The sequence below is a fragment of the Cercospora beticola genome, chromosome 3 (genome assembly GCF_033473495.1).
Source record: "Cercospora beticola chromosome 3, complete sequence".
NCBI lineage: Eukaryota > Fungi > Ascomycota > Dothideomycetes > Mycosphaerellales > Mycosphaerellaceae > Cercospora > Cercospora beticola.
Window position 1 is genome coordinate 452681 of NC_088937.1, and position 22463 is coordinate 475143.

Consider the following 22463-nt stretch of genomic DNA (forward strand, 5'->3'; position numbering starts at 1 on the left):
AAGCGCGGAAGCGGAGGAAAAGTGGTGCGTCATACAGTACTCAATAGATGGCCGTTGGTCGTCAACAGAGAACAAATAGCTTTCTTCGGATTTATCGTATTCCTCTGATGCTTTGATGGAGATGTCTTGGAAGTTGTGGACGTATGTCACCTCTTCTCGAATGATGAGCAAAGGCAGGATCCTATGAGACCGACCCGCGCTTTGTGGACATCTGGGCGCTATAGCGGCCAAAAGTGAAGATGAGTTGGCAAGTTGTTCGGAACGGAGTGTTGTTATCCCGAATGAGAGCTGCAGTGGTAAGGTAGGATCATAGGAGGTAGGCCATACATAACTTCCGCAAAACATCGTCTGCTACGGATCTAGCCGTGATCGACAACAAGGATCAAGGATCGGCATCGTTCTCGTTCCTGCTTGTCACGAAATGCCGAGGCTGCACTTTGCACGTCTCCAAAGTGTCACATCGTCCGCTAATCTTCTGGCAATCATCTGTATCACATGAATGCGAGCTTGTCACATTCTATGCGTTCACACCTTCGTCTATTGAGTTTCTTCCGAGTGAATTGGCATACCATTCGGCGACTTTTCGGCGCCGAACCAAGCAGCAGCCTCCCAACTTCACATGCAAAATTACTAAAGTGAGAGAGGCAACATATTGTCCACAACCTTGGTCACTATTGTTCTATTGTTCCAATTGGACCTGGCTCTGTGCGACTTTTGAGTACAACAGCACTTCGCTCCGCACCTCTACAAACCACTCGCTGTCCAAGGAAAATCAACTCCAAATCATCGCAAGAGCAATCGAGCTTCGACAGATTCCAGCACCGAGTCGAGTCGAGTCGAGTCTCTGCAACCGGGCCCGAATTCTGTCATCGATCAAAATCCACCACCATGGCAGCCGGCAAAGCACCCGATGGCTTTGAAGTCCTTACAGAAACAATTTCCATCCAACGGCCTGAGACCAACGCATCGAGCGACGAAACCCCGCCTCCCCTATTCGTTATCTGCAGCTGGATGGCCGCTTTCCCGAGACACATCCAGAAATACACCGACCAATACAAGAAGCTCTATCCTTCGTCGACGATCCTTCTCATCCAGTCTACCTGGAAAGATGTTTCTGGGACTGATAAGTTTATGGTATGCCCCTCCTCACTATAGATACTTGAGAGACAGATATCCGTTTCTCGTCCTGATGGAATTACCGACTGACCTTACAAAAACAGAAACCCCGCCTGGCAATCGCGGTCTCTATCATCCAAGACCACCTTCTCCAAACCTCCTCAAAATCAACATCTACAACCTCTCGCCCTCCTCCTTCCCCCAAAATTTTCCTCCACATCTTCTCCAACGGCGGCGCCACAATCGCCAACCACCTCAGCATCCAACTCAATTCCTCCCTCTCATCCTCCCCTTCCCTTTCCCCTTCGACCCACAATTCCTCCCACCAACCCGGCTCCATCTTCTCCCGCCTAATCCTCGAATGCACCCCCTCCCGCCCCAACACCTCCCAAGCCGTCCTTGCCGTAGCCTCCGCCGCTCTCCCCGCTTCCAAACCCTTCCTCCTCCGCCTTCTAGGAAAATTCCTCATCCGCTGCTTCGTCTCCTACGGATTCTGGAAATGTTGGGTATTGGGCAAGGAGAATATGGTTGATAAGTTGAGGAGGAGATTGAATTCACCTTTTCTCACAAACAACACCAAATCCGAGTCGACGAATCCGAGTGACGCTGTCTCGATGAAGAACGAGGAAATAGAGAGAAACGAAAACGGCCTCACAGTCCCAAAGGAGGAGATTTGGGATGCAAGCATCCCGAGATTGTACATGTACTCGAAATCTGATGAAGTGGTTTCTTGGCAGGATGTGAGAGATCATGCGAAGGAAGCGAGAGATGTGAAAGGGTTTGAGAATGTGAGAGAGGAAGTTTTTGAGAAGGCGCCGCATGTGGGGTTGCCGAGGGAGGATTTTGAGAGGTATTGGGGGGTTGTGGAGGGGTGGTGGAAAGGGGAAGAAGTAGATGGTGGCGGTGGGGCTGTGTTATAGGTGGAGGGGAGATGGGGAACGGGAGATGGGGGACGGGAGATGGGGGACGGAAGGAAAGGGGAGGAGGTGTATGTTTGATGGATTGGGGGTTTGTAGATATCGTAGTGGTATGCGATGGAATGTATAAATAATGAAACACACAGCACAATGCTGGTCAGAGAAGGCTCAATCCATCGATGTTTCTTGTTTCCGCTTATCAATCGTATACTTGCTATTTGGGTATATAATGTTTCATCATATTCATGTTCTCGTAAATTTTTGCGCACTGTTCATTCTGATAAATGTGATCGCCCACTCCACACTGCAACTACATCTCAACGAACAGTCCTTAGGGCTCTCAGTCATATCCGCTTTCATGCTTCGCTCTTTCCCGCTTTTCTCCCCTACTTCGACGTGCTAAAGCCTCCGCCACTGATATACGGATCCACATCATCCTGTCTCCTTCCCGTCAAGCCCTCGCCAGGCTTATGAGAAGAGGTCGTGCCAGTAGCAGAGTCACCGCTAGCTCCTACACGCGAATAATCACCCGTAGTAGTGGACCCGCCGACAACAAGAACAGGCGCCGCAGCCGCAGCAGACGCTCCTCCCGCTCCAGTGTCCTCGGAGAATCTGGACGAATACTGCTTGGGATCGGCCTGCGGTTGTGAAGACGAGGTGGTTGTCGTTGTGGTTGTTGTTGTGGTACTACCGATGGCATTGTTGTTACCGCTGAGGAGAGGCTCAACGTCGTGTTGTCTTTGGCCGGTGAGACCGGCGTCGCGATCGGATGTTGTGTTGCCTGTGCCAGAGGCAGAAGCTAGGGCTCCGGCGCCTGCGGCAGCTCCCAAGGCACCTCCAGAGGCAGCGGCGTATTGGGCTCCGCTTGGTGAGGATGTGGCTGTAGTGTCGTCACGAGGGAGTGTTGTCGTAGGTTGGCTAGTCGTTGTAGAAACGGCACCTGGACCTCCGATGGTGTTGTTATTGCCGCTCAACGCTGGCTCAACATCATGTTGTCTCTGACCAGTGAGGTTTCCACTTTCGCCGGGAGCAGTGTCACGTGTCGCGTAGGCACCCGCTGCGCCGGCGCCTCCAGCAGCAGTCGTCGTTCCAGCGGCCGTAATTAGTGGGTGGTCCAGTGGTCCGTTGTCCTTGTTCTCCTTCAGCCCCGTAGCTTCTCTGGTTTGACCAGGAGCAGAATCGCGACCCGCATAAGCACCGGCTGCGCCAGCACCTCCCACAACGGCCGTCGTTCCGGCGGGAGTGATGAGCGGATGATCCAGCGGACCATTGTCCTTGTTCTCCTTCAACGCCGTGGCTTCCTTGGTCTCATCGTCCTTGTCATCTTTGTTTCTGTGCAGGATTCTGCTGATCAGACCCGGCTTCTTGTCCTTCTCCTCTTTCTCGAGCTCCTTCTCATGCTTCTTCTCCGCCTTCTCGGCAGCATGTCTGCGTTCCTTCTCGTCTTTTTCATGCTGCTTCTCAAGTTCACGCTGTTTCTTCTCTTGTTCCTTCTCAAGCTCACGTTGTTGCTTCTCAACTTCCTTCTGATGATGCTTCTCTTCCTTGGCATGCTCCTTCTCGAGCTTCTTGTCTTCGGGCGAGGGCTTGTGGAGTTTGTTGTGTTTGTTGGGATCATCCGCACCGTATGCAGCGTGGGTTGTTGGATCGCTGTCGCGTGTGGCGGCATATGCTGCGCCTGCACCAGCTACTCCTGCGGCGCCCGCGCCACCAGCGATCGCAGCATCACGACCAGATGTGTGAGTCGTCGACGAGTCTGGGTTGTGGTTGGTGCCTGAGATGGAACCGTGTCGAGCGGAAGCGCTCACGCGCTCTGTGGTGTTTGTGGTAGTCTGAATGCCCGGGCTTGCAGCAGTGCCTGTTGTAGAGCTGCTATGCCCGCCAAGTGCGCTACCAGCTCCGATCGCGCCAACGCCAGCACCTGCAGCTGCTGTTGCTGGAAGGGAAGCGCCAGTAGAAGTGGTCTCGGCACCGAGGAACTGTCCAGCCACGTTCGGGCCATGGTCCACAGTATCGCCAGACTTTCCAACATAAAATGAGCGATCGAGGAATGTGGCACCCTGTACGTCAGCCGGAGCCTTGTTCAGCTGAGTAACGCCCTCATCGTTGCGGATGCCACCAGCTGCAACACCGGTGGCCGGCTCAGATGATCCCAGAACACCAGCGTGGCTGCTGCTCAGCTGCGAGTCTCGTGGTGCAGATTGACTCGTCGTCTCCCTCAAGCTTGCCTCTGGGGCTGCGACTGGGTTAATGTGGCCGTGCCCTGCTCCCGATGTAAGTGGGTGAGAGCGGTCGCCTAGCGATTGCGAATTGTCAGTGCTTGAAAAGGTATTGCTGTTGTTGTTATCACGAGAAGCAGCATATGCCGCGCCGCCAGCCCCTGCAGCTGCCAGACCTCCTGCGATGCCTGCGTTGCGTCCAAGGTTGGAAGACTCGGTAGTTGACTGGCCACCGGTGAAGGTGGTGTCAGCAGAATCAGTAATGCCGCCAGTTCTCGTTGACCCGGTTCCGTAACCACCACTTGTAGATTCGAAGTCCTGAGCTGCGACGCCTTTGGAAGTGTTGTCCCCAAGTGAGCTGGTCTGGCCTCCTAGACCGCTTGAATCACTCTCTCCCAGAGGTCTGCTCTGCGAAGTAGTCCCGGTAGCGGCAAGTATGGTCTTTCCCTTGTCTGGATCATTATCATGCTCTCTGTTAGCAAAGTTCGCCTCGCCAGCATCTCGGCCTGGCCCATGAGCTCCGGATTGATCTTGAGCAGCCTGTGTCCCGGTGCGATTGTCAGCGAGGCCGTCAGTCTGGCTGACACCGGTTGTCTCGTTATCCCGTCTGCTGTATGCGGTCGCTGCTGCGCCACCAGCTGACAGGTCACCTCCTGCAACAGCCGCTTCTTGGGCAGTTTTTGGATCAGCAGGTGTGAGGTTGGACTGAGTGTTGGATGCGCCAGTGTAGCTGTCCCCGGTTGATGCGCCTTGTCCAGTGGTTGTAGTCGTTGTGTATGCTGGTGACTCTCTCTGCTGAGTATCTGTCTGCAATTTGCTTGAGCCGGGCTGCTCGGTCGTGGCGGTGGTGCCCATGGCCTGCTCGTCGTACCTGAGGCCGGTTAGATATATGGCGCTGCGCTCCTCTGCACGTCTGTCTGTTCGCTCACTTCTTGCCGCCTGGATTCAATATTTGACGTAGCACTCCTCCCTTCTCGCCCTGCTCTGTTTGCTGTCCCTCAACAGGATAGAGTGTGGATGTATCCTTTTTCGCTTCATTCTCTGGTGCATTCTGGAGCCTCGTCTCTTCACTGCCGTAGAGGATCTCATCATCCTTGCTCGAACCCGGCGAGCTGGAAAAGTCAATAAAATTCCGCAAAAATGCCTGCTGTAGATCTAGCTTACAAGACTTTCTTGAGCTTATCCATGCTTGCTGTGTGCCAGGTCAATGTGTAAGTTTTTTTCTGTTCGTTGCACGAGTCGTGGCTTCGCACTTTTGATATCAAAATGAATGCTTGAGTTACGCAAACAGATATATATCCTATTGATCAACAAAGCACGGCCTACCTCTTCACCAGGCTGCGCGGGGCAAGCGCCTCATCTCAGATGGGAGAGCTTGCAGAGCTCATATGCAGACGTCATCCTTGCCACATGTGTCGTAGCAAGTTGGAATGCTGATACGCGGCATGGGCAGCGAAGTTGGCGAGTGGTGAGCACGCGGTGAGCAACGTGTCGGTGGCTGAGGTCATGCGAGACGGTTACACAAAGAAAACAAAGAGCGGTGCGGCGCGCGTGCGCAGAGATTGGGCAACGATGCGCTTGAGTATGTGAGATCTTGCAGAGAGTCGATTGGGCTGCTCGATGCTGCAGATGACGTGGTTCGCGTGCGGCTGTCCGTCAATGCAGGGCGGAGGCGTGATTTGTGTTCCTCGGACCTGTCTGCGGGTGGTACGCTACGCGTGGCGCTTGGAGAGACAGATACGATGTGCATGATGAAAGCAGTCGAGATGCAGTGAGGGAGTTGAAGTTGTAGATCCGCGCGGACATGGGCATATGCGAGCCCTGGTCGTTGGTTGACCTCGCCAATGCCCGACTGTTCCGACCGATCGGACAACTCTGGAGTCCTGAGGCTGCAATGCTGAGTGGAAACGGTGAGCGAGCGGGCGTCCGGTGGGAGCTCAACGACATGGCGGAGTGCCACGCCGCCGCCATGCACTCTTATGCATCCAACCCCACCGCGTGCATAACGCCCTCCATACATCGAAGGACTCCGTTCCCCATTCGGGACACGAACGGCAGTAGTAGAAGGGCTTGTCGTCACCTCGCCGCCCACCTGCAAGGAACTGCAGCGCGTCTGCTATTCCTCCCACATTCAACGCGGCGCATCGGCTTTGGCTCTCGCTCTTTGTTGACCCGTCGTCCCATTCTTTGCCGTGACCTCCCGCACCATGGCTCCAACTAACCCCAAAACTGCCTCGTCGACCGCGCGGGCTCAGCGTAGCGCGCTGCGAGCCTGTTCCTCCCCACATTGGATGCCATTCCAATCCTTCCAGAATCCAGAGCCACCCTCTGTTATCTCTCCGCTCCCTGCACTTCATGCGCCCTCGACATAGAACACCCTCTGCCAGCTGAACAACACTCCTTCTCGTCTTCCGAGACACACAATACGCCATCCACTGCTCTCCCCGCTCTCGCCAACCGACACCTTCCCAATCCATCCATCGCCTGACGTAACCTCACCTCCCAGGATTCCACTGGCCGCTTCCGCTTCCCATCCGCGACTTGGGCAACCAACGCGATACTGCTCGGCATTTGCCGATTCAATGAGACGAATATCCGCCTAGGGCATCTTCAGCACCTTCACTTCAGTATACACACCCTTCCGCAGACATGGCGATCCGAGAAAAGGTCAAATTCCTCTTCAAGTCCAAGTCCAAATCGGACCGCGGCTCTCAAACCTCCAAAGGCTCCTCGAAAGCTTCTGATGAACGATGGCCAAGCAATGTCTACAAACCCGGCGAACCCATGCCAAGGCCAAAGTACCGAGCGCCTCCCAAAAAGGAGCACAAGGATAAATTAGAAGCGTTCAGTTTCGCAGACGCATGGAGGAGGAAGAGCTTCCAGAGCCAGTACAGTCCCATGGGAACCAGAGCACCAAGTCGGAGAAACAGCGTCGCCAAGACTCCGGCGAGCAGAAGGAGCAGCTGGATCAGCTTAGGTAGAAAGAGTTTCAGCGGAAAAAGCACAGACGGCGGCAGGAGCAACAGTATCACGAGTGGTAGCGGTGATGCAGAAAAGGGCAATGTGCGACACCGGGAGGGCGCTCCGATGCACATGGGTGTGGCAGTGCCCACGACATTGAAGACCGAGCCCGAGGCCGATGGCGATGATGATGTACACAATGGTGAGTTTGACTGACATTGAGAAGCTACGACAGGGACTAACGCAGAATCGTAGTTGGCTTGTCACGAGTCCAATCGAAAGACCAGCGATATCAGCCGCTCGAGCGACCACGAACAGCAGACAGCGGCACGGCTGGCCACGCGAACAACCTCGCCAAACCTATGAGCACAGCACACGACCATCAGCCTTTTACCGAACAGGATCTCGCACTGGCGCTTCACCGCTCCCACCTCGCAGTTCCAGCGCAGGGGTGAGAGAAGCTTACCACATCTCAGAGCACTTGTACAAATTTGTATAGCAACACGGCGCAAGATACGGAGACAGGTGCATATCGTTGAGATTTACTTTGCAGCATTTTTGGCGTTGGAGTTGAGCAGGAAACTCTCTTGAAAGGGACACGACATCACGCGAGCATTTTGGCACCATCATCAGCAACAGAAGAGCAGTCAACATTCGGACGGCTTTCAATTTAGCATTGCATTGGACAGCATGTCCCACACCAGCGGACAGCCAGAAGGCATACATATGGAATGGCCGGGGCGGAGGAGAAGGCAGCAGAGAGAGAGAAGTAGAAGAAGCATAGGAAGAGAATCTTTGTATAGAAGTGAGAGCAGATATGAGCGTTGCTATATCATGCATTTACAAGTTGATTGAGTTATCCTCCACCTCTGATTTTTGGAAAAAGACCCTTCAATTGCTTGCTTTTTGACAAATTTCACAACTCCGCGCGTGCAGAGCCCTCACTCCCACCTCCAGAAAATCTGAAACCACTGGAAGAGGCAACCATATATCTGAATACCCCCTCAGGATCGTATCGCGCGGCGATCTCGCGTAGATTTTCGGCATTTGCGGTAGAGGACTAGTATCCGTATCAGCTGGTGGCAACCCAAAGAGGCAACAAGAATGAACTCACTGGAAAACCACCCACTTTCACATCTCTCCCGCCCACTTTCTCAATTTCCCCCTCTATCCCCTTCCGCAGTTCCTCTGCGTGTTTCCGGAAAAGTCCATCTTGAGCTGGTTTCCCATTGAGATTCTGATATTCGAAGAATGCTTCGTAGTGGATATGAGCTGCTTCTGACTCGGATGTCGCTGGAAGGGGTTGATATGTCGCGGATACGGTCCAGGAGCCGATGGCTGTTTCTTCGAGATTGGAGATTGCGGTTAGGAGGGAAAGGTGAGCTTTGAGGAGAAGTGTTGATGAGGCGGGGAGGATGACGGTGAAGGTTTTGAGGTAGTGGGTTTTGGCTTGGGGGGCGGAGGCGGAGGCGGGGGAGAGGAAGAGGGAGGTTGGGTTGAGGTGGTGTTTGGTTGTGGAGGATGTGTTGTGTGGGATGGAGAGGAAGGGTTGTAGGGCGGGAGGTGGGTGGGCAGGTTCGGTGTCTGAGGTGTCTGCTTTTTCTCTTGGGAGAGCGATGTTGGCATATGCGTTCCAGAATTCCAGTTTTCCGGGACCGTTTGAAGATGAGTATTTCTCCATTACGACTACGCTTGCAATCTCGCTCCCACTCTCCCTCTTCCCCATATTCTCCACGAAATCCGCCAGAGCCTTAAACTGTTCCTCAGCCGTGTTTTCAGGATACTTGACTACTCCTCCCCAAATCCCTCCGTCTTCAATATTTGCCACTTGCAGGTCAAGCCTCGTGACTAACCCAAGATTTGCTTCCGCTCCTCCTGATCGCAGCGCTTTAAACAGATTCGAGTGTTCTTTCGCGTTGGCGTTGACCAGCCAGCCGCCATCTCCTAGTACGACTTCGAAATTGGCCACGGTATCACAGGAGGGGCCTCGTCCCAGTGAGAGGATAGCGGGTGTACAGGATAGGAAGAAGTCCGATATGCTAGAATCTAGAGTGGTAGACGGTGACGAGAGGAGGAGAGGAGGAGGCCCGGAGATCAATTTCGGCGTCGAAAACGTCAGTTCAGACTCGCCGTCGGCTTCATTGTCGTTTCTGGGCTGTGATGCGGACCTTGGAAGCTCAGAAAGGTAAGTGTAGACTTCTCTCCAAGTTGCTCCAGGTCCCACAGAGAGCGTAGAATTCGATGAATGATACGTTATGCTGTTGAGCTTCCGGAGATCCATCATGATATCGGTATTGGATGGGCTGGAGTAGACTCCCGAAGTGTGGTCATTGCCATTGCGTATCGCGAATTTGCATCCTCGAGATATGGTTTTGTTGGTCGCAAGGAGTATCTTGATCGCTTGAGCGACTTCGTCCGTAGCATCGGGAGTATAGAAACATGGTGGAGTGAAGTGATGATTATTGAGGTATTGTGGTGTTCTTTGTAGTTCCTTGTGAGATGTCTCGCCTGGATAATGGAGATGAGGAGAGGGAATATGTGGTGACATATATAGGGCTTCGCAGCAGGGGTTGGGACCGAGAAACGATGTCTCGAGTGCTGCTGTTGCTGAGGCCAGCAGTATGAGGTAGTCCAGAGGACGATTTCGGGGGAGGCTCTTCATCTTCATCAAGATATAGCAAGCTCAAGGTTGGTTCGGCAAAATCTCTTCAGAATGTTTTTTCCGATCGAGCAGTCTTCTTGTTGAGTGTATGAGGACGAACGCTTCGTTCCAACACGCCTGCTAAGAAAAATGACACCTTGTTCAATGACCTGGCTTGAATGGTGAGAGTCGGCACTGTTTGGGCAGGACCTTGGGAGAGTGATGAATGTGCTTCCTGAGCGACCAAGTCTTCCGTGGCTCAGTGCTGCTTCGTGTCTGCTCGTGACGTACAAATTCTCGTTCAATGAAAGCCTATACTTACTGTTCGTTTTGGTAAGTACGAGTGAAAAGCATTCAACTTGACATCAGAATTGAGCCTTGTCGTTCCGGCTCACCAGGCAACGAGCGAAGCCGGGGCTTCACCGCTTCAAGATACCTTCGCTCAGTTCTGTGAGCAGGACATGTACTTTGCAGAGTACAGCAATGGCATCAGGTTACTTGTTTTAGCTCGAATGGTGTATACTTGATGCACAATTGCAGAGTCGCAACATCGGAGTCTGCAGTGCGGGACCCAAGCCTGCAAGTTTCGCAGGGGTCGGCGGGGAGCTCTGTCACGACCGCTGATGGGAATAGAAATTGATGAGGCGTGCAGAAGTTGTGATGAACCTGATTCTTGTCCTCGACGGAGAGCAATACACGTGTCGATGCTCTTAGAAGGGCTTTCCGTGACGAAGTATTGCTCGCTGGTCAGTCAGATTGGCTTCGATTCAAGAGAGGGCTCGGATCTGGAAGGCCGAGTTCCAGCATGATCGTAACAGATGCATCTGGCTGTCCAAAACTTGACGCAGAGCTTGAAGAGTGCTCGTCATCATGAAGAATGTCGTTCGTGGTTTCCCTGATTGTGTGATGGCCAACGTCCAAGGACATCGCATGGTCATCATCAGTATTGCCGGACTTAACAAACGACACTCACAGTTCTTCCATCAAGCAATAGCAACAACTGTATGCGACGCTGACGACCTCCATCGGACCGATACTATCCTCTTGGTGATCCAGAAATAGCGAACGTCGTCCGTCTGTCGACCCGATGGTATCCCTTTAGTTGTTTTCACGGTGACTTGGCACGAACACCCACCCTGTTTACCATCGATAATCGGGTCCAGTCTATACCATATTTGGTTATCCGGCCAGCTGAATACCCTGCTTAGCGAGACGCACCAATCTGAATCTAACCTAGATGATCTCTGCAGAGTGGGCTTCCAGGATTATTAGCGCGAACTGACTATTGTCGACGAGTCACCAAAGGGATGGCTTGACAGGTGGTTTCGTGCAACCGGCAATGGCGTAGCTGCTTCCGTCATCGCCGCCAACACACGCCGACCCGAATGCTAGCCTTGCTAGGAGCTGTAGCGTCTGTGCTGACCTCGTCGGACTGGGATTGTGGTGGTCTGCCGGGAATGTGCCTGTGAGCGCCGACAAGGATGAAGCAGGAGCGAAAGCCACGCGAGAATGCTTGGCAAAGCTGCGTGCGACCATTTGGAGGTCCAAAGAACAAACAACATCGAGACCACGATATTGGTGATAGAGAACTTCGACACCCCGCCCTGCTACGCGCAAATGGACATCACGGGCACCCCGATGAGGGCAGGCATCAGCATATGCCTGAGCGCCAGGAAGCCAAGGAGACTCGACCACGGACCTTGAAACCGGCTGCGGTGTTGGCATACCAGCTCGGGGAGCTGCGAGCCGATAACAATGAGAGCAGCCAATTCCCATGAATGACGCGATTGCCTCCATCAGAGCGAGCGTCATCATATACCATAGATGGGACATACTTGCAGCAACCCGCAAGTAAAATCCACAAAGGCCTTCAAACGAAATGAGAAACAATCAAGACCAACCCTAGTCGAGGGTCTGGAACATCGCTTCTCCACGTGCACTCACCCATTGATCGGCCACTACGAATGTCATTCGCTCGTGTTGAGGCCAGAGAAGACAGGCTATCCATTTCGAGCCGAATAATGCGAGAACAACCTCGACTAACAATGCGACGTCACTGAATACTGCATGCTCGCTCGCTCTGCACCCGGAGATGCATCCGGCCAAGGCTGTACAGCCCCATGGTTGAATCCTCGGTATCGTGGTGCTCGGCGAGTTCGGAGGGACATTGGGCCTAGTCGTTTCAGAATTACTGGAAACATTGATGAATCACATCTATAGAAAGCTCTCGCATCACGCCTTCTCCCCGGATCGTGCCTCTTTGCGACTTGCTCACCAGAAATAGGACACAATGAACGATATGACTTGAGGATTTGGAGTATTTTCCAGACTGTCGGATACTGGCTATCATCACGACCACACATTCTCTTCGACAACATGTCCTCTCCAGTGGACCTAAGCACGACCGCCGCGATGCCGGCACCAGAAGGGTACACAGCGAACCTTGAAAACCCGGTGACACAGCATAGAGACGCTGGAGTGGTTCTAGCAATACTGGGGATGGTCGTTTCAACTGCTTTTCTTTCACTGAGAATCTACACAAGAGCGTTCGCTTCACGACGATGGGGAATTGACGATGCTGCAATTGTCGTGGCTTGGGTAACTTTTCCTCCAACAGTCAGTCGACCGATATGACCTTCAGCTGACCAGCTGTTGCAGATGCTTTCGATCTCCTTGCAAGCAATACTCATCTACCTTTGGGCGACCGAGCTCATAAGTGTCCACCTCTGGGACCTTTCACTTTCTCAGGCCAAAGAGTCTCTTCCCTTAACCACGATAAGCGCCGGCGCTTTATACATTTTTACGATGGCCATCGCCAAACTGTCTCTTTTGGTTTATTACCACAAGCTTTCTCCTTCCCGCTGGTTCCGATACCTGATATACGCCATTGGGACTCTCATCATTGTTTACAGCACAGCACTTTTCTTTGCTGTGATCTTTGCTTGCAAGCCGGTCGACATGAGCTGGGATTTGACGATTAGGGTTGGAAAATGCCTGGACAAAGACGCCATCTATCTTGGACACGCCGGGCTCAATACTGGCACGACTCTTCTGCTATTCGGCATTCCTGTCCCGATGATTTTGAAGCTGGAGATTCCTAGAATGCAGAAAATTGGACTGGCTTCGATGCTTTTCGTTGGTGTACTAACACTTATCGCAAGTATCGTCAGACTTGCCCTTTTGCCTGCTGCAATCCACTCCGCAGACGCGACATGGAGTATCTCAAAACCAGCCATCTGGCTCTGCATCGAAACGAATCTGGTCATCATTTGCGGCTGCCTCCCGAGCATGCGGTCATTCTTCCGACACGTTGCCCCAAAATATGTCGGCGAGCGATATGATGACGATTACGAGAAGAGCCTTACAGGAGATCGCATATCTGGCGGAGCTGCAGCCTCCTCGCTCACTCTCGACGAGATGGCCAAGTTGAACCGATTGAGCAAAAGCCAGCCCAAGATCTTCACAAGCTTCGAAGCATGGCAGTCTTGGTGGGAGAAAGACGTCGAAGGGAACAAGAATGCAAATAGGAAAAGCTTGTCGAAACGTGCTTCGCAGGATTACATTCTGGACGAGAAGAATGGCCAGCGTGTTTCCAGAGCACGAGGCAAAACTTTCTCGGCAATAACGGAAGAGCAAGATCATCACGACGGCCGCAAGAGAGCACTGTCAGCTGCCAGCAAAGGTACTGTGTCCACTGTGACGAGACCTCTAACTGCTCGGAGCCAGAAGAGTTCTATGTCCTTGCGAACAAACTACAGCGGCACGACAGTCGGGTCGGTGATATACGAGAAGACGTCTGCAGCTGTCCCGCCCAGGCCCATTCAGCCGAGAATGAGGTCTGATACTCATACGACGATGCCTCAGAGCGTTGGCTTGGGGATCTATGGATACCAGAGTGCACAGACGACTGAACAGTCGCCTAGGGTGTCGAATGAGCGAAAGTGAGATGACGAGGAGGAGCTTCGAGAACTTTCGCGTTATGGTCACTGAGAGCCGAGAAATGGCAGACACCAGAGGCTATGAGCTGATGAAGATGACGAAATGGGGATGGCGAGCGATGCGAGAACGTGATACGACTAGGCGGATGCGATGAATTTTTGAATTGGAAAATGATACCCAAATTGTGTAGCATATGTACTTGGAGGCCAGCTCCAAGAAGCTTGCCAGTGTAACTACTAGGTGGACTTGCAAAAATTGAAATGGCATGGTGCAATGACTGCTTCCAAGTTTGAATCGATCATTGACGGTTGTGTACAGATCAGCACCAAAATCTATCCTGCTACATTTGGGTTGGGTGACAAGTGAATGTTACAGCCTTCTTGGTAATGGATCTATGTGTTGAGACGCTCGACGAACATCATGTGATTGGTGATCTGGATCATGCTTAATGATAGCATGGGAAGCAGCACAGTACGGTACAAGAAAGGTGGGAGGTTGATTTGAGAATGTCAGAGAGAACATTGAGGTGAATGTTCCTCGTTAGTGTTCGTATATGTGTTAGCACGGTAAGACTAAGTATGTATTGGGCAGTATTCGAATGCATGGCGATGGTGGAAGGTTGAGCTGATCAGGCCTTGTTCCATCCACCATCGTTGGCGGTCGAAAACGGAAAGGCGATGATCAGTACTGCTAGGACATCTTCTGGTAGCTGATGAAAATCATCAGAGCCTACACTAAATGTCAGCAGATGCTCTATGAGCGATAGCCATGTGTACTTTGCGTCTATGAGCTCTTCATTCGGAGGGAAAAGGTGCGGTGTGCGTGAATAGAGCAGGGGTGTAAGCGTGAATGCATGCATCACCAAGGCAGTGGCCGTCATTGCGAGCGCACGACGACGACATGGTCAATCTCGGCCATGGACAGAATGCTACAGACGAGTTGCGAAGCTAATAGCAATGCGTGAATGGTGTTGTGGTGCCAGTTGGCGGAAGGTGGGTCCCTGCCAAGCTTTTTCGAAGCCAAGTGAAATTTTCAATCTGCATCTCCATATTTGCACCACAATCTCGCACCTCATCCAATCAGGGTGGTAAGTTGCATTCAATGCTTCTACATCGTCATCAGCGTCTAACAAGCTTCAGGTTGGCGCAATGGTAGCGCGTAAGTTCCAACTTCAACGCTCCACGAAAATGCACTTCACTCACACCTCCTAGGTTGGTTTTCGGTTCTACAGCTCACGCTGCAGTCTGGCACACCAAAGGTTGAGGGTTCGAGCCCCTTGCTGCGTAAGTAATTAGCTGTTCATTGATATAACAGCTTGTTCTAACATATCCGCAGTCGAAATTGGTACAATCGATTTTTTTGACCATAATTTTTTTTCGCTTCACCCTTTGACTATCACTGTATCCGCACTTCTGACCCTGCATTGTAACTAACAAGGTTACACTATATCAATTTTGGAAGCTCGCAACATGACTGGAAGTGATCGAGACAATAATCCATATGCGTGTGAGAAGTGCCATATCGATGCTACAGATTACTTTTCATCCGCCACGGCCCAGGACACGTTCGGAGTCAAGTCACAGACTCTCTTGATGATTCCAACACGATTCAATCGATCTTTGCAACAAGATGACAGGCTGTACACCCTTCGAAGTTGTGATGAGCTGCAAAATAAGACATTTATGGGGCTATGGGGGAATTTCGAGTCTCTCGCGTTTAGCACCAAGGAGAGATTGCAGCAAACAGTACTGTAGCATTACAATCGACTGTCTATAGCTTTGACAATGCGCACACAGCTTTGTAAGTTGCTGGTCAACATGCGTGACTGCGATTACATCTCGGTAGGAGGTGAATGCGTGAGCGCCCAACGTGATGCTGAGAGAATTCCTTGTACGCAAAGCTTTGTCTGCATTCAAAGCTCGTTACTACATCATTCTGGAGTGTTTGAATACGTGGTGGTGCGTTGCAGTGTGCTGTGAGGGGCTATATTTATGTATGCCGGCAGGAGGTGAGGTCAAGCCGTCGTCCAGCGCAAACATCTCGAGCGCCGCCAACACCAACCTCGCACTGCACACCACACACCAAAGGCACCGCGAAACGCTCGCCGCGATGGGCACAGCGCACCGGCGAAGTCCATGCGACCTCGATGAAGCATCGACGACATGCACCTCGCTGCCGGCCTTGCACTGGCAGCGCGTCAAACGGCAAACTGCAGCCAGCACCGCCCAGCTCAACCCAGCTCTGGCAGACCTGCATACTGACGAGCAGAGCGACTTAGCGATATTGACAGATCTACTGGTTTCCGCCAACGCCGGGAGAGGGAGCGGATATCGCTGGGCTCTGTCCCGCAGTCTTGTCTGGTCCGAATACGACCACCTCGCCGCTTCGTCGGACGTATCATTTGCTTTTGGTGCAGACCTTATTCCATCTGCGCCGCGGGATTGTTGGCGAGCGGAAGCTTCGGAAAACTGAATATCAATGTACAGATGAAACGCAGGAGTGCTGGTAACGGACAGCCGCAATCCTCACACATTTTCTGGGAAAGTCTGCCGGGCTTGGAAGTCAGCGCACAATTTGACTCCGGAAACACAACAACTTTCTGCCAGACCACTGCGCCCGTCATGAGCAGCTGAACTTCCAGCGCAGGCATTTGAGCTTGCTTGACGTTGGCAGTCGGCGCGCAAGTGGCTCGGAACCGAAACATTCGGTCATTCTGCATCCTTCCGCCACCTCCTTTCACCTGCAAACTCCGATTAGGCAACAAAGCGTGGTAGGGCAAACACGGCACAGCTGAAAAATGCTGTACGAGACGATAAGCATTTGCTTGTCGTTGCTTATCGACATCTCTTGTTGCTTTTCTTACCAATTCGCGAGACACACTTTGAATTCACGACTGACAACCAGCTTCTCCAACGCGGCAAGAATTTCTGCTGGCAGCTTCCGGCCATGATTCGAGCATTGCTTCGCTTCGTTTGGAAAGCGTTCAAGTGGCCATTCTTGCTAACGCTTCCAGCAACATTCCTTCCTCTGCTCGTTACAATCATCTCCGGCATTTCCCTCGCATTTTGGTTCGAACAGCAAGTTACGGCCAATACTGACAGATTTCTCTACGATGTCAAAGACTCCATGTCGGACTGGGGCGTAGGCGGCGACGCCCCATCATTTCGCCAATTCCAGGACACTCACAATGACTTTCACACAATGCGGATCAATAGCAATGATTTCCTGTCGAAGTTGGACTTTATGCTGCCACAGCAATACTATGATGAAGAGGGCATCCCTAGGGAGGACCTCCCAATTGACAAATACCCCGACATCGAGAACCTTGTACGCGACATCTCGCCCACTTCAAGATGCAGCAAGCCAGAAGCTCCCCGAGAACAGTGGGTGTTCCTAACCTACTCCGGTTTTCGTTTCTTCCCATGGGACTCAGACTTCATCTACGCGATCAATTACGCTCAAGGTGACCGCAAGCTTAACCAGACGGGTCTATACTTTGCGCAATGCAGCGGCACTGCAAGCTTCCTCTGTGGAGTGTGGAACACGCGAAGCCCAGCTCTGGTGCATTTCTTGGTTGAAGAAGAAGAAATTCTTGATACAGAGGAGACTGGCTTCACCTATCGCGGGAACGCTGAAGACCTGCGATCAGTTACAGTGCGACTCATTGAATTTCCACTGAAGGACGCGTACACCGGACTTCCATGGACCACATTTCCTTCGTTTCAGAACCAAATGTTGTCAATCATGACGGGCGACCGATTGTACGAGCAGTTCGAGCCATATGATCCTCAGAACCAGGCATTCGAGCGTTTTGGAGAGTACATGAACAAGAACTACTGGGACAACAAGAACCATATTCTGTATCATGTTAGCGAGGCTGAGAATTGGATGGATGATACAATCATCAGCCCGATGCTCAAGTATCTGGATGCCGAGGAGGCCTGGCAAATGGTGTTCGGGACAGTACTCATTGGCTCCTCGAGTCTTGTTGCATTGACTGTTCTAATTCCGTTGCGGGTGGTCAAGGGGCTGGTGGGCATATTCTTGGGAAAGCCGCTAAGAGGAGATGAAATCATGGGAGATATGGATTTCACCAAAGACGGAGAGCCAGCCAATATTCTTGCAGATCTCTTTGGCGGATTCATGGACGACGTGCTGAAGGGTGCCGAGAGTTTTTCGAGCAAGAGTGTGAAGAACAATGTGTTCGGAACGACCCCGACATCTGGTGCACAGTCGAGTGACGCGGGAATACTAACAGGCAAATGAGGACATCTGCTGGAGACTCACGGGAAGTACGCTGCCTTGGAAGCCTGTATCTCAAGACAGATGAGCTTTCTTCCGACATCTTGCGGGACTCTACCTGGACATTATGAGATCGCCACTCGAGTGCAAATTTCTGACAGAACAAACCAGTACCATGAAGAAGCAGAGGTGAACTCACGCCCTGCCTTGAGCAAGCCGATCATTCCAGAGGCTACCATGCACGGAAGAAAGTAAAAAAGGACGCGACGTAGCTCTGCTCTACTCTGACTGCACACAGAAGAGTCACTTTGGATGCACACAGAATGTGCAATCAGCAAAGGCGACTGCGTCGCCGGCTAGAATTGCGTTCTGTCTCCTAATAGCGTCCACGTCGGTGGACGCCGTTCTCTTGTATAGCATTCTAACGTTTTGAAACGATCCGACAAGCGAAACTCACGCATAATACTCTCGCATATCCGGATGATGTGGCAAAGCCAGACAGGGAAATTGCTTGTAGGAGGTTCCGACCATCGGCTCTGCAGCTGTTCACTGGTTACAGAACCTTGTGTCGTACATATGCACATGCAACGCCACGATAGCTCTTGTGGCTTGCACGACTCGCGAATTCTCCGGCAAGTTGCCGCACCATTACAAGTGCCAGTAGCACGGAGCCATCCTTTGTACGCTGATTGCTGCAGTGACTTTTGTTCAACTCTTCATACACACGGCCGGTGTGTAGACATGCAAAGATCCCTGTTCAAGGAGTTTGGGTTGCGTTCTCCCTTGCAAATCTCGTACTGCTTATCAACGGTTGTCTGGAGACATGACGCGCAGGCCGTTGAGATGCAGCACAAGGAACGCGCATCCGTGGACTGTGTGCACTATGCTTGTGCAAACCTTCGCGTACACGAAGGAGGGACTCGGGTTTCCGGTATACTTTGCAGGCTCACATAAGCTGCACTGAGGTGTGACCGTGTTCGCCACTGTGCGGCAAAATTGAGGACCAACAAATGCCATGGTCCACGAGAGAGAGGCGGGCTCCGAAGAGGTACCATGTGGCGACCGTGTGAGGTACACAGGAGAGACAGGTCGTCAGTGGACATGAGGTCCAGAGAGCACCTGCGCCTCGACCAGGAGTGCCATGTGCGTGGATGCTGGCTGAATGTCGGCTGATTTGTCCAGGAGGCGTCACTTCATCCGGCGTTATGAGACTGTCGCCTATACCTTTCTGCACAACCGCCACTGCACAGCTAGTATACGTTCGTCATACCATGGAGACGCGGAATTGAGGTCTTATCAACATGCTCAAAGAAACCACTAGCAGGTGTGATCCGCGAACGGCGTCGAGCGCAAACACGCCTCACGCCGCGGTCCAGACCGTCCGTGAAGGCTGAAGCCACAACCCCATCTCCGCACGCTCTGCCGTTGCGTCAACTTCCCTGGTTGCTAATCTTACGCATCACTGGCGCAAACTCCCGACAGGCAGCGCATGTGAACTGAGAAAAGGAGGCGACAATTCGCCATCACGATCCGCGGACAACGAGCACTCAAACCATACCACTTGCCTTTCAGTAGTCCCTGTGGTATCTGCCGTTGACATGGGCAGATCGCCAACCAGTGAGGAGCAGACGGGCGCAGGCCCTTTCGACGCTGATCGGCAGTTAGCCTAGCGTAATATCACGCGCCCGGCTGTGAGCGGCGCAGTGTCTCCAAGATTGGCAATACACTCTCTCACGCAATGACTGTACAGGATACTACCAGCCACCTATAGAGTACCATGGAGGAGCCTACCCGTCGGAATGCCCATTGCTCACAGCAAATGAAAGGTCAAACAGCTCTCGGAGAACAACCGTGGAACGTTTCCAGAAGGCAGAGCATTTTGCGCGTCGCAGCCAGCGCATGAAGCGCCTCCGCCCTGAAACGGGCATGGTGCGACTTTGAGGATTTGCACTCGCTTGAAGTGTAGCACGGCCACGATTCCCTTCGTGGATGGCGCGGATGGCTGATCCCCACATCCGTCCTCGAGCCGACCAGCTGAGATGTGGCTTCCCGCCCCTCTGATTCGTGGTTGTTTCGGCAGCGCCAAGCAGACGATGCTGATGCATGGTTCCCGTGGGCAGACGACCTGCTGCAGGTACAAGTCCAGCAGGGATCTACCATCGATAGTTTCGTCCTGTAAAAGCAGGCTCGGAGCGTTGAACATGTACGCTCACGATTCTGCCCATCCTGGTATCCCAGGCTGATACATCCTTCTTCATGTCCCACTATGGTCTGGCCTCGACATTTCCATTCAATACCACGCAGCACGCGACGTCCGACTTTCAATTGAAATGTGATCGCAACTGTTCACGCGACACATCATGGCCGACTACAGTCCTGGGAAGTACGCGATGGATCCACGCAAAGTGGCGCCGGTCGTCATCGCCTCTGTGGAACGAATCGAGGCACCAGTGACGCTCAAGGCCTATGCGATGTGTGCGTTCGCCGCCTTTGCTGGAGTCCTGTTTGGCTACGATTCTGGTTACATTTCTGGCGTACTGGGTATGGACAGCTTCAAGCGCGATTATGGACGCCCATCGACGACAGACCCATCCGGATATGCATACGAGACGTGGGAAAAGTCACTAATTGTTTCAATTCTCTCTTTGGGCACCTTCTGCGGAGCACTTACGTCCGGATGGCTTGCAGACTTGATAGGCCGTCGACCAACGCTGATCGGACCCGGATGTGGCGTCTTCATGGCGGGAGTGGTTGTTCAAATGGCAGCGCAACAAGTTGCTGGCCTCTGTGCTGGACGATTCATCGCTGGTCTGGGTGTGGGTTGCGTGTCGGCCGTCAACATTCTCTACATGTCTGAAGTGGCTCCTCGAAAAGTACGAGGCGCCATCGTCTCAGCATACCAGTTCGCCATCACTATCGGCCTCATGTTGGCAAGTTGCGTCGGATACGCATCAAGAGATCACGATACCTCCGCCGCATATCGAATACCTATCGGCATCCAATTCTTGTGGGCGTTGATTTTAAGCATCGGCCTGCTGCTACTACCCGAATCACCTCGATTCTATGTCAAGAAGGGCAGATACGACAAGGCAGTCAAGGCTTTAGCTCGCGTACGAGGACAACCTGTTACTTCACCGTACATCGAGGACGAGTTATCCGAGATCGTGGCCAACTATCAATATGAACAACAAGTCGGAGAAGTTTCCTGGATGGGCGTCTTCAGCGGTGGCATCACCAACTCGAACTCGAACATGCGAAAGATATTCATTGGAACCGCCCTACAAATGATGCAGCAGTGGACCGGAATCAACTTCATTTTCTACTACAATGTAACATTCTTCCAATCGGTCCACATGGAGAATGCCTTCCTGATATCGATGATCACTACGGTGGTCAACGTGGTCTGCACACCACTCTCATTCTACGCCATCGAGAAATTCGGACGACGCTCGTTACTGATTTGGGGAGCCGTGGCTATGTGCATCTGCGAATACGCTGTTGCCGTTGTTGGCGTTTCAGCACCCGACTCTGAGGCAGCCAACTACTGCCTCATCACGTTCGTTTGTATCTACATTGCATTTTTTGCAGCAACTTGGGGACCTGCAGCATGTAAGTCCCCCATTCTTTGATCGTGCATCAACAGCAACTAATATCTTTCAGGGGTCGTCATCGGAGAGATCTTTCAATTGCCCATCCGATCAAAAGGAGTAGCATTGTCGACAGCAAGCAACTGGTTCTGGAATTGCATCATCGGCATCATAGTGCCCTTCATCGTCGACGGTGACAAGGGTGCTTTCGGCGTCAAAGTCTTCTTCGTCTGGGGTTCCACATGTGCATTCTGTGCACTCTTCGCTTGGATATTTGTGCCCGAGACGAAAGGCCTCACGCTGGAGCAAGTCGACAAGGTAAGCACTCCCTCCATGTCTTCGAGCTCGAGAGATCTATACTGACTCCTGCCCACCAGATGATGGAAGAAGTCCCAGCCTACAGAAGCAAAAACTACAAACCCCACGATACATTCGCCGACACATACGGCTACGTGCCAGAATCCCACAGCAAGCGACCTTCCACATCTCTATCGTCTACGGACTACCCTATGACAGTTCAGAGTTTCATCGACAGATGATAGGAACAGCAACGTCGTAACACACGATCGACATTTCATTACATTGCATCGAAGACAGAAAATACAAAAGCTAGGCGCAAGGCGAAACAGGCGAATTTACAAAGGGAAGAAAGACCACTATTCATATCAATTTTTCATGGACTGCACAAGGAGCTGATGACGACGTTATGATACCCTGGGCTGTGATGAATGCCCGTTGAGAGTTGCAGTAGTATAACTAGAACAACAAACTATTCTTATCATCATCGAAACTAAGGCACATAGCCGTCGCGAGACAACACAAATATCTGGCTCCAAGCCGT

At 52.3% G+C, this 22463-nt stretch overlaps 7 protein-coding genes across 7 annotated transcripts; 5 read left to right on the forward strand and 2 right to left on the reverse strand.

Annotated features, from left to right (window-relative positions):
• Window positions 1-888: 888 nt before the first annotated feature.
• RHO25_004148 (uncharacterized protein) lies at window positions 889-2036 on the forward strand (the record flags this gene model as incomplete). Its single annotated transcript, XM_023595069.2, has 2 exons — window positions 889-1134; window positions 1221-2036. 2 exons carry the CDS (start codon window positions 889-891, stop codon window positions 2034-2036), a joined length of 1062 nt encoding a protein of 353 aa, XP_023457661.1.
• Window positions 2037-2419: 383 nt separating this feature from the next.
• RHO25_004149 (uncharacterized protein) lies at window positions 2420-5439 on the reverse strand (the record flags this gene model as incomplete). The annotated part of the gene is made up of 3 exons (XM_023595070.2): window positions 2420-5123; window positions 5182-5364; window positions 5417-5439. The coding sequence occupies 3 exons, from the start codon at window positions 5437-5439 to the stop codon at window positions 2420-2422; spliced, it is 2910 nt and encodes a 969-aa protein (XP_023457690.1).
• Window positions 5440-6901: 1462 nt separating this feature from the next.
• RHO25_004150 (uncharacterized protein) lies at window positions 6902-7668 on the forward strand (the record flags this gene model as incomplete). The annotated part of the gene is made up of 2 exons (XM_023595071.2): window positions 6902-7415; window positions 7469-7668. The coding sequence occupies 2 exons, from the start codon at window positions 6902-6904 to the stop codon at window positions 7666-7668; spliced, it is 714 nt and encodes a 237-aa protein (XP_023457689.1).
• Window positions 7669-8129: 461 nt separating this feature from the next.
• RHO25_004151 (uncharacterized protein) lies at window positions 8130-9881 on the reverse strand (the record flags this gene model as incomplete). The annotated part of the gene is made up of 2 exons (XM_023595072.2): window positions 8130-8273; window positions 8328-9881. The coding sequence occupies 2 exons, from the start codon at window positions 9879-9881 to the stop codon at window positions 8130-8132; spliced, it is 1698 nt and encodes a 565-aa protein (XP_023457659.1).
• A 2349-nt stretch (window positions 9882-12230) lies between these two features.
• RHO25_004152 (uncharacterized protein) lies at window positions 12231-13799 on the forward strand (the record flags this gene model as incomplete). The annotated part of the gene is made up of 2 exons (XM_023595073.2): window positions 12231-12452; window positions 12513-13799. The coding sequence occupies 2 exons, from the start codon at window positions 12231-12233 to the stop codon at window positions 13797-13799; spliced, it is 1509 nt and encodes a 502-aa protein (XP_023457687.1).
• A 2940-nt stretch (window positions 13800-16739) lies between these two features.
• Window positions 16740-18059, forward strand: RHO25_004153 (uncharacterized protein; the record flags this gene model as incomplete). The annotated part of the gene is made up of 1 exon (XM_023595074.2): window positions 16740-18059. One exon carries the CDS (start codon window positions 16740-16742, stop codon window positions 18057-18059), a length of 1320 nt encoding a protein of 439 aa, XP_023457686.2.
• Window positions 18060-20395: 2336 nt separating this feature from the next.
• Window positions 20396-22161, forward strand: RHO25_004154 (uncharacterized protein; the record flags this gene model as incomplete). The annotated part of the gene is made up of 3 exons (XM_023595075.2): window positions 20396-21644; window positions 21696-21940; window positions 22000-22161. The coding sequence occupies 3 exons, from the start codon at window positions 20396-20398 to the stop codon at window positions 22159-22161; spliced, it is 1656 nt and encodes a 551-aa protein (XP_023456607.1).
• Between the last annotated feature and the right edge of the window lie 302 nt (window positions 22162-22463).